Source organism: Capsicum annuum, chromosome 11, assembly GCF_002878395.1.
Source record: "Capsicum annuum cultivar UCD-10X-F1 chromosome 11, UCD10Xv1.1, whole genome shotgun sequence".
Lineage (NCBI taxonomy): Eukaryota > Viridiplantae > Streptophyta > Magnoliopsida > Solanales > Solanaceae > Capsicum > Capsicum annuum.
In genome coordinates, this window is record NC_061121.1 from 16,822,128 (window position 1) to 16,834,194 (window position 12,067).

A 12,067-nucleotide genomic window follows, 5' to 3' on the forward strand; every position below is an offset into this window, starting at 1 on the left:
ATGCTTTTTTATAATAGTTAGATGTTATGGTAATTATTTCGTCTGTTTCTTTAAAATTTAAAATATCTATTTCTTGGTTTCTTATTTCTTTATTTAACAATTCTAATCTTTCTACAAATTGTTTCCGAATTTTTACAAGCTGATGTTTATAAGCAAATTCTCTATAATATTGACGTTGTATTTCTCTAATACACTCAATATATCTTATTGGCATTTATTATCCTAATTGATAAGATTTTCTCTTAATCCGTTCTTTAAGTCACTTTATTCCTGAAATATTATTTTCTAAATCTCTCTCACAACCTTGTATTTCCCAATTTAACGCGCTTACTAAATCTTCACAAACTTGTCTAGATGTATTATAGGATTTATGTAATCTGTTTGCTTCTAATAACCTTCTTCGACTTTCTTCTAGATTATGTTTTCTAACTATTATATTATTTCTTTTTCTGATTTCTCTATATAAATAGAAATAGCTACACCTTATGTCTTGGAAGGATCTATGTCTTTTCATATAAAGTTTATAAACTTTTGCGAGTTAGCAGGTAATGTTCCCAAAACCTTCTCGCTCTGATACCAAAACAGTGGTATATTTCAATAAAAATAGTGGATTTCAATAAAAACAGTGGTATATCAAAAACTATATTTCACAAAGATAATAAAATGAGGATATATTTCAGTGAATAATGATTGATAAAACAGTGGTATATTTCAATAAAAACAGTAGATTTCAATTAAAACAGTGGTATATCAAAAACTATATTTCACAAAGATAATCAAAGATAATAAAACGAGGATATATTTCAGTGAATAATGATTGATTTTAGTATATCAGTTTGTAAAACCTACTCAGTACTCCCTCTTTCCTACTGTTTCTTCATGTTTATCATTCTTATAGTTTATATTTTCCCCTGAGTTTTTTTTTTTTAACTTTACCCTGTTCATCTCTTCCTCTTAATCTATGTTCTTAACATCTTACTTCTTTAACCACACCCCGGAAAATTTTTGTCTGGCAGCTAACACTCGTCCTTTGTCTATTTTGCAGACCTATTGGACTATCAAGGCCAGAATTCCTATGAATTCACAGGTTAATCCATCGTTGTTATTAAGAAATTAAGAGGCTAACCATATACTAGGGTAAGAATTTTATAGGTAATTTAATTTACATGATTTACAAAAAATATGTAGGATAACTTTAAACATGGATATAAGAACATGAGTATAAATATTTTTGTATGTATATATATATATATATATATATATATATATATAATATTTTTTAACCTAAGTATTTATAACATTTTATTTAACTTTATTAATATTAAAAATAAAATAATACTTTTTATAAATTTGTCACAAAATCTAATGTCATTTTTTAAGATCGTTATTTTATATTATATGTATTAAAGAGTCGTTTGGTATGAGGAATAATTATAATAATTTGGTGATAAAATTCATGATTATTTTATCCTGCGTTTTGTTAGAGGTATTAGTTAGTTTCGAAATTATTTATCCCACTATTTATACCACATTAAAGGAATAAGTTATCACATACTAATACAACTTATTTTTGGATAACTATTCCCGAAATAACTTGTTCCCAACCAAGTCCCTCCCCCCCCCCCCCCCCCCCCCCCCCCCCCAAGTGTGTGTATATATGTATGTACATGCATGTGTGTATATATTTGTGTTTCACCAATATCTTACTACATTCGTTTCATATTACTTGACTTTTGTTGACATGACACAACCTTTAAGAAAATTTTATTAGAGGTATATTTTACTGAATTAACCTTATTAATGATACTTTGAAACTTTAAATTTATCTATACTACTCTATTATGAAGTTATTTAATACTAAGGGTAGAAAAAATGTAATGCAATTCTCTTAATTTCATAAATTGGACAAGTAAATTAAAACAATTGTTTCCACTATGAGGATCAAGTAATAAGAAACAATATTATCTATTCTCTATATAAATAAATGAGTTGTGATTGTCATTTAATAGAGTATTACATAAATTATAATTTATCTAAATAAATATAATTTTTAAAATCCGGCTTATGTTTATTCTTTATTTTGTATTTCCTACATGAAATATATTTGTAAAATTAATATTACTTATTATTTTCACTTGTAAAATAAATATTAGATTTTGATTATTATTAATAAAACTAACTTCCTTGTTATGCTAATTTACTTCATTCTAGATTATTATTAGCTTATATACTTTATTAGTACTTCTCATTTTTTTGCCAAGAAGATAATGTTTATGTTTTTAAGAAAAAAATGTTATATGAATTTTAAAAAATAAAAATATGAAAATTTTAAAGAAGTAAAAAAAAAAAAGTTAATGATGAAAGGGTATAATATGTATTTTAAAAATTTAATTAGGATAAAGGGAGGGATTATGACTATGTTTCAAAGTTGAGGGGAGACTTTGATTTTTAAAGTAACGTTGGGGAGGGAAAATGCTTTTTCACCCCAATACCTTTTATACAAAATACAGATTTATGCATAAAATTCATTAAAATTATACTTATTTTGTCCATAAATACTTTTATATTTTTCACTTGACACATATCCTTAAGAAACAATAAATTAAGAGGTGATTTTACTATATCACTCTTCAAAGATAATAATATTTTAATTTTAAAAAGTGCAATGAACGATATGTTGTATTTAATATCAAGGGTAAAATGGTAAAAATAGGTAAATTATCAAATGATTTTATAAATTGAACAAGTATTGTTGAACATCTCAAAATAAAAAAGTAAATTAATAAAGATGGATGGAGGAAGTAATTTATAGTACTCTCTGTCTCATTTTGTGTGATACCATTTGATTTGACAAGGTGTTCAAGAATAAAGGAAGATTTTTATAACTTATGGTCTGAAACAATCGTTCGATATTGTGTGACTAAATATTACTTATTTCATCAAAGCAGAAAGAGAATTTTAAAGTTAAAAGTATTTCTAATTATAGCAAAGAAATATTCATTTTAAAATGGACTAAAAAAAGAAAAAAGTGGCACCTAAAATGAGACGAGACGAAGGAGTAATAGATATGAACCTACAAACTTTAAAATATAATGTGTTTAACACTATTCACCTTCAAATTTATACCCATAAAACTAAAATCCACAATCCGGCTTTATGTATTAACAAAACCAACTATAAACATATTAACTATAAATATTTGATTAAACTCTATTATAATTCAGAAAAAAAAAAACCTCAATCATCATTGTATTTTAACTTTGAAGTTTTAGGAATCTATTAACTTCAAATCCTTAATTTGCCTCCGCACACAATGCTACTATCTGAAAGTATTTTATCCTCAATACTAGTTTTCTTTTCACGGAACGATCTCCATTAATTCCATAGATAGTAGCATCGTTCACTCCCTATTCTTTTGAGAGGTTGGTTGCAATGGTAACGTTAGTTGAGCAATCAAAGCAGGTCGAACAGAGTCAGTATTAAGATGAAGATCATCGGATGGAAAAATGGCTGATGATTTGGGTAGGACTGCAGTTGAGAATCCTTTGTATACATTATATTCATTAGAATTATGTGACATATTATATACATGTAAGAGCTCTCAGAGACTAAAAATAGCTGCACAGAGAAGAATTATATTACCGTGTCCAATATGTTTTTGCATAGTAGACAATGAACATCACCTGAAATCGGTTCACATCAACCATACGAATGTTACATCAAGTTCTCTTGGTCTTCAAGTGAGCGCTTGCGTGCCCTTAAGTTTAACTTGAGGCTTTCGGGCAAAGGAGGTGTTCTGCCTCGACGAAATAACACTGCAAGTGCTCTCATCTTCCGGCATAGATCAAATACCTACAGAAGAGTCGAATTGCAATTAGGATGACTGGAAAATAACTCATTCCTGAAAGTAGCTTTGTAGTTTTTCTCTTACTGATGAAGCTTCTATCTCTGCAATGCCTTCACAGCCTTGACCACCTCCCTGAAGCAAGTCGCAGTATTTTGCAGCCTCATTTTCATCCTCAAATACCTTCATCAATTTGATAAATTTTGCTTAATCTAGTTTTCAGGTGACAAAGAAATTCTGAATATGTCTAACTTCATTTGACCTTAGCCAAAAGATTGAAAAAGGTAAATCACCTACTTTATCTATGAATGAAATCACAGTATGTCACTCTTCTAGCCTATGTTGATCGGACTCTTCGACAATGCCAGCAAGTGCGTGTTGGATTCTCCAGAAGTAGTGTATTTTTGGATAATCCAACCAGGTGCAGCATCGAAAGTGAAGAGTCCACGCAACTAAGCTTCGAGCCACATAGTCTACCCATAATATGTCTATAAAGTGGTCACTAAAAAGGGCAATAATGTGCTCTCAAACAGTTTAAAAAGAAACAGAAAAAAATATAGAACAGGAAAGCTAACAAAATCTATCTGCCGCAAAATGACAAAGCCTTTATTTAGCAAGAATGTCAAATTAATGGAGAATGAGGACTAGAGCTGGCAAGAGGATGAAAAAACAAAAATTCTAAAATTTCTGGATAAAGATGCCGAGAACACTTTCTGATCAGGATTCAGGGCGGAGTCAAGTAGGAGCAAGGGGAGGTTCATCTGAACCCCCTTGTGTGAAAAATTATATTATAAATACAAGATTAAAATTATTTTTTATGGATATATAACAGATATTGAATTCCCTTGGCTTCTCCGTGAGTTTACTTCTTCATTTTTGAACCCCCTTAGTGAATCTTGGCTCCGCCATTGTTTCTAATATAACTCAAAGGTGTGATTTGCTTTGTGGAAAGGTGGAATTTTATAAACCATAGACGAGCTGTCTTCCATTGGGATGGAGTGAGCCCTGGGGAAAGTGAAAGCAATATAACAAGTCTACATAAACGAATGCATATTCCACCAACAGGACTACTCTCTTCCCATATTCAATCACCAGACCAACAACTTTGACAAATTAAAATCCTCTCTTTCAAAGGTTTCAAATAAAATCAGCAATTTAAAATAAGTAAAATTTTGTACTAGCAGTATAGAAATATATATAAGTATTTTCCATCTAAAGCTCACAGTGCAACAACCTTCTATTATTATGATCTAAAATGTGCTTAGATAAAAGAAACCTAAATCAAATATCATCTTCTGTTTCATCATTTTCTAAATCTTTTTTCAATAGGATGAAAGGAATGCTGAGTATTGGCATTCTATTCATCAGAGCTGCAACAATATATAGAGCTTTAGCTCTAAGAGGTTGTTACACCATCTATATACTCTTCCTTGCAAAGAAGATAAGCGTACACACCACATCCATGATCTCCACTAATTTGAAAAAAAAATTAACTTGAACAATGATTTTAGTTAATTCATCTGACAATAGAGTAACTTTGTTGTGATATGGTCTAATTCAGAGTTTATATCCCGAATTTAAAAGTAATCTGCATATGCAAAAGATAAAAACAGGAAGACGTATACTAGAATAAGTATTTGAATATATATGCAAACAACTTAAAATGTGTATTAAACTCTTCAGATTGATGATCAGATGGATTAATCCAAAGTTTTGACGCATTCTAAGTATTGCATCGGATGGATTAATTCAAAGCATAAAGCTTTAATGCATTCCAAGTATTGCACACTGAATATGAATCTATCAAATAGATGTGAATATATAAAATTTACCTTAAATTTATGTACTTGTATAAGTTGCATAACAACAATAAGTTGGTTATTGAAACTTAGAAGGTGAGGTACAATTTGGTCATCGAATTCGCCCTAGAATGTAGAGGATATCCTCTTGTTTCTGCCAAATAAAATAGATGTACAATTGTAATATCGATTCCATCTATAATTAGCGAATGAGTGTTTATTCTTATTCATCATATTTTTGTTCGACGTTCATAAACTTCTTCGAAATTCCACCTATATTGTGCGTTTGTATCTAACTGAAACTGACGATTTCTCCGATCATATCTAAAATATGTTAATATCGATAACATAAAAGGTAATACTTAAAAATTAAAGTTGATAGTTTTCTTACCAAATAGTTCAGGCTCATTCACATCAAACTTATTTATCAATTGAGTGAATGATGGAAATCGAAGATATTCAATGGGAAAAGTAGATCAGATGTTTCAACCACAATTGTTCATTAAGTAAAAGTAAGTCTCAACTTATATTTTGTGGCTCTTAGCTTTTGATTATTTTTATAGACTATAAAGTTCTCCATAAGATATAAGTTGTGCTCTTTAATCCGTGATTTAAATTGATTCATCACTGTCTTGCCAATATAAGCTTGTATTTGATCACCCTTCTAACACATCAATTTGAATTAAAAATATTGAAAAACATAGCAAAAACAAATAGATGAATTAGTTACGATCGGATGAATTGCATGGAACGGTAATACAAAGAGATGAATAGCGTTAAGATATTTGATTATATGGCTGATGGAACAAAGTGCAACAACTTTTCATCTTGTAGAATCAATTCAATTGAGAAAATAACATCACCATTATAACGATTTTTAACTTCCCAAAGACGACTACCAAAACTTTTAAGTTCCATTGCAATTTTGTTATTTTTATATTGTTGATGAATATAATTAATAGGAAAGAATGTAGCCTCCTCATTAAGCCAAGTAGCATAATATGAATTAGTCATTTGGCATATTCGGAAAAACATGTAGTTAGGTTAGTTATAAGTTATTACTTTAACATTAAAAAATTAGTTGTAAAAAATGTTTAGAAAACAAATTTAAAGGCATCATCTCCTATTAACTATATTCATCAACAATATAACAATAATAAAAATGTAGTGGAACTTGAAAATTTTGGCAATTTGTCTATGGGAAGTTAAAGATCGTTATAATGTTGACGCTACTTTCGCAATTAAATTGATTCTACAGGATAAAAAGGTATTGTACTTTATTCCATCAGCCATATAATCAAATATCGTAATGCTATTCACCACTTTGTACTATTGTTACATACAATTCATTTGATCGTTAATAATCCATATGGTTGTTTTCCACAGTTTTTCTATACTTTAAATTTAATTTGATCTACTTGTAGGGTGATCGAATACAAAATTCTATTGGCAATTTAGCGTTGTATCAATTCAAATCAGGAATTAAAGAACATGGTTTATATCTTATGCAGAACTTTATAGTCTGTAAAAATAATTAAAAGTTAAGAACCATAAAACATAAGTTGAGGCTTACTTTTACTCAACGAACAATTGTGCCCGAAACATCTGATCCACTTCTCCCATTGAATTTCTTTATTTCCGACCATTCATAATAAGATTGATGTGAATGAGACTGCACTATTTGGTAAGAAAACTATCATCTTAAATTTTTAAGTATTATCTTTTATGCTATTGATATTAACATCTATCATCTTAAATTTTTAAGTATTATCTTTTATGCTATTGATATTAACATATTTTAATATTTTAGATATAATTGGAGAAATCATGTGTTTTAGGCAAATAAAAGCGCACAATATAGGTGGAAATTTTCGGAAGTTTATGAATGTCGAACTAGAAGATGATGAGTAAGAATTAACATTCATTCGTTGATTATAGATGGAATGAATATTACAAGATTCTCAATAGTTGTATGTAAATTTTATTTGGCTGAAACAAGAGGATATCCTCTACATTTTGGGGAGAATTCGTTGACCAAATCGTACCTCACATTCTAAGTTCCGACAACCAACCTGTTGTTGTTGTTATGCAACTTATACAAGCACACAAATTTTAAGGTAAATATTATATATTCATATTAATTTAACAAAAAATGTTCATTACATCTTACACATAGATTATTTGGCAGATTTATAATCAGTGAGCAATTCTTGGAATGCATCAAAGCTTTGAATTAATCCAACCGATCATCAATTTGAAGAGTTTAAAATATGGTAAATATACATTATAAGTCGGTTGCATATATACTCAAATACCATGTCTTACTGTTTTCATCTTTTGTATACGCAAATTACTTTTAGTTCGGGATATAACTCTGACAGACTGACTCAGACCATATCACAACAAAGTTACTCTGTCTTAGATGAATTAGCTAAAGGCATTGTTAAAGTTAAAATAAGTTAAGAGCCACAAAACTGTGACACCTCAGCTTATGATCAGAAGTCCGACATCAGAAAAACACATAGAGAGATGTTGGGTACATACGTAAGCAGACTTTTCACCCTAGTGACGCGTTTTAAAGTCGTGCGGAACTAGGCACAGAGCGGACAATACCTCTAGCAGGCTAGGTCATTACAAATGGTATCAGAGTCACTTCGTTGTCAGTCTTGTCGATGTAGGACAGAGTTCAAACTGAGTTTAGTCAAATCCCGATAAGGCAGGGCAACCCTTAGTCATAAGTAGAGGCAAGTCTCATGAGGTAGGGCAAACCTCATGCTGAGTCCATATAAGGGGATGTATGTGATACCTCAGCTTAGAATTAGAAGTCCCACATTGGTTAAATACAAGAGAGATGTTGGGTATATAAGTAAGCAAATCTTTCACCCTAGTGACGCATTTTAAAGCCGTGCAGGTCTAGGTCTAGAGCGGACAATATCACTAGCAGGGTCATTACAAAAACATAAGTTGACGCTTACATTTACTCACCGAACAACTGTGTCAAACATCTGATCCACTTCTCCCATTGAATTTCTTTGATTTCGGACCATTCACTCAATTGATAAATAAGGTTGATGTGAACGAGACTGAATTATTTGGTAATAACGCTATCACTTAAATTTTTAAGTATTAACTTTTTTATGCTATTGATATTAACATATTTTAATATTTTAGATGTGAACGGGAAATTGTCAGTTTCAGTCAAATAAAACGAACAGTATACGCGGAAATTCTAGGAAGTTAATGAATGTCGAACTAGAAGACAATGAGTAATAATGAACACTCATTCGCTGATTATTTATGAATGTCGAACTAGAAGATAATGAGTAAGAATGAACACTCATTCGCTGATTATAGATGAAATTGATGTTACAAGATTCTCATAAGTTGTATATCTATTTTATTTGGAAGAAAGAAAGGGATATCCTCTACATTTTGAGGCGAATTTGTTGACGAAATTGTACCTCACCTTTAAAGTTCCTACAACCAATCTATTGTTGTCATTATACAACGTTACAAGCACTCAAATTTCAAGGTAAATATTATATACTCACATTTATTTAATAAAAATGTTGATTACCTCTTACACATATATTATTTAGCAGATTCATATTCAATGTGCAATATTTGAAATGCATCAAAGCTTTGAATTAATCCAACTGGTTATCAATCTTAAGAGTTTAAAATATGATTTAATATATATTTTATATCTGCATATATACTCAAACATTATATTCCAGTTTACGTCTTACTGTTTTTAAGTATATGCAGCTGACGGACTGACTCAGACCATATCACAACAAAGTTACTCTGTCTCAGCTGAAATAGCTAAAGGCATTGTTCAAGTTAAAACAATTTCCACATTACTGGAGATCATAGAATGCATAGCTTCCAATAAGAGATTGTTGAGAGTCTGTTTGAGATTCTATTTGTGCCTTATTGGGTCAAAATTGAGGAATTAATAAGCAAATATCCGATGGAATATCTTTGAACTTCAAACCCACCTAGAAAAAAATACTTCCCCAGATGTCTGTTGGAGATTTTATTTCTACTTTTTGAGTCCAAAATGAGAAATGAAGAAGAAATAGTTGAGGCAATATCTTTACCAAATCAAGCAATTAATTTCTTTTGAATGTGTGCACAATCTCAAAGATGCAATCACTTATTCTTACAGTGCCCTTTCACAACCCAAATCTAGTTTATGTTCCTCAATATTTCAAAAGTGAAGTGGAATATGCCAAAACACACTGCAAACCTTCTAAGTTGTTGGATAAGAAGAGGAACAAGAAAGAGACAGAAGATCTGGTGGAATCTAATCCCACACTGCATTTGGTGGACTGTGTGTAAGGAGAGAAACAGTAGAAATTTAGAAGATATATCCAATTCCATTCACAAGGTTAAATGGAATTGCATTGTATCTCTAGTTTTCTGCTGTAAACAAATAGAATTAGGGGATTCAGATCAATTTCTTGATCTTTTAGGATCCTTGTAAGTGTTTTTTTTTCTGTTTTCTTTCTTTTTGTTAAACAAGGCCTCCAGCATATGATAAGTTGACGGATACAAAGTTGCTAGTTCTAAAAAAAAAAAAAAAGGAAATGGGCGAAGGGAAGAAGCCCAAGAGACCAGGTGTATAGAATGATGCTAAGCAGGGGCTGTGTATCACATTTGGAGGGATAGAAACAGGCGAGTTCCCATTAACAAAAACGGTACTCAAAGATCCTGATCAGAGGTATCCTCCAAGATATCCATTTTAAGGCAACCAGCAAGATCAGAGGAGCAAAATGGCTAGAAAATCTTAATACTTATCATGTGTAATGCCATTAATGGAAAACTGTAGCTAGGATTTTTTCCCAAGCTCGCACTGGCTACTGGCACGATTGTCCAGTAGCATGTACTTCAATTCTCACTTTTAGTATAATCCACTTATTGACCAAAAAAAGGATGTAATATATCTACACATACTAATGCTTCAGGCGTACAGCAATTCTTCTTTGGTTTGAGTGTATAGATTAGTACTAATTTGAAGCTTTTTCTTAAGGATTACAGATGCTTCAAGATCTTCCGTGCTCTAGATCTTATAAAAATAAGCAAGAAAACTCAAAGAGTGTCATGAAATAGAAAATTGAAAGAGGAGTTCAACACAAATACTTACAAGTACTCCCTCTCTGATATCCTCAACAAGCATCTGAAATCTCGTGCCAGCTTCTGGCTGCTTTGCACGATTTTTCCATTTTCCTCCTTTGGAGAACAACATCCCAAGTTCTTTTTCAACCTCACTGCAAGAGGAAAAAATCTCAGCCAAGACAACTGGGATACTCACTTAAGCTAAAAGAAAGAAACACACCTCCGGTTTCTCCGGGTCTTCATTGTACACAACTGGTTCTCCCTCTGGGTCAGCACATATACAGGTTTAGGTGTTTCTCTCCAAGGGTTAGCCTCCAGCACTGCAATAAAAGATCGACAAGTAATGACTTCTTAACACTTCGAACGAGAAATGCTCAAAATGCGCCTCATGCTCTTTGGTTATGATATGGACCCTGGCTAATAATAATATAATATAACCTTTTGGTTTCTTCTATGATTTGTCTACTCTACGACATTCATTATGCGTTACGCATGGGGCAGGAAAGATTTCTATCAGCTAGCTAGCACTAATAACGCATCCTGAAATTACTAAACATGTTAGCCCATAGTCGTCCTAGAAGGGCTACAGGTACATCATCAACGCAAAGATCGAATTTCTGACGTACTTTTAAGCAAACTACTTATCACAAGTCAATCATAATGAAAACTCACGAACAGAAAGATCATTTCTATACAAAAGAAGTTTACTGAATATAGGTTTTCAATGAAAGTATTGATTAACTGATGTAATAATCTTTTAAGTATAATATTCCAATAATTAACAGATAATTCTTTGAAAAATTATATGCTGAGGTTGTTGCACACTTATTTATAAATTGAACATCAGAAAATTGATAGCGTTCTGATAGAGTTTTCTTACGGAAAATGCACAAAAATGGTTTTAAAGATTCTAAAAAGGAGAGTAATCATTAGTGTTTTCTTTTTCAGTCACTTCAATTGAGACTATCCTTTTGGTGAGTCATTATTTTTGGTGTGCATTTCATATTTAACTTTCTCATATCGTAGCTATCTTAACTTGTGTAAGGTGCTAGGTCATATCCTAATGGAAATTTTCATTATTTTGTCGCCGTCGCCGACCGTCGGCGCCGACCCGACCTCCGGTCCCCGGCGCCGCTCTAACGGCTCTCTCTCTCTCTCTCCCTACCCTCTCTCCCTCCGGTCCCCGGCCCCCGTCGCCGTCGCTGACCTTCGGCGCCGACCCGACCCGACCGTCGGCCCCGACCTCTGGTCCCCGGCGCCGCTCCCCGCCACCCTCCGTCGCCGACCGCCGGTTCCAAGCCGT

At 31.9% G+C, this 12,067-nt stretch overlaps 1 protein-coding gene across 1 annotated transcript; it reads right to left on the reverse strand.

Moving 5' to 3' along the window:
* Positions 1-3,499: 3,499 nt before the first annotated feature.
* LOC107878253 lies at positions 3,500-11,084 on the reverse strand (the record flags this gene model as incomplete). Its single annotated transcript, XM_047399551.1, is given in 4 exon segments — positions 3,500-3,852; positions 3,932-4,027; positions 10,793-10,916; positions 10,985-11,084. Coding segments are annotated over 4 exon segments (458 nt in total), but the record flags the coding sequence as incomplete, so codon positions are not given.
* Positions 11,085-12,067: the final 983 nt, after the last annotated feature.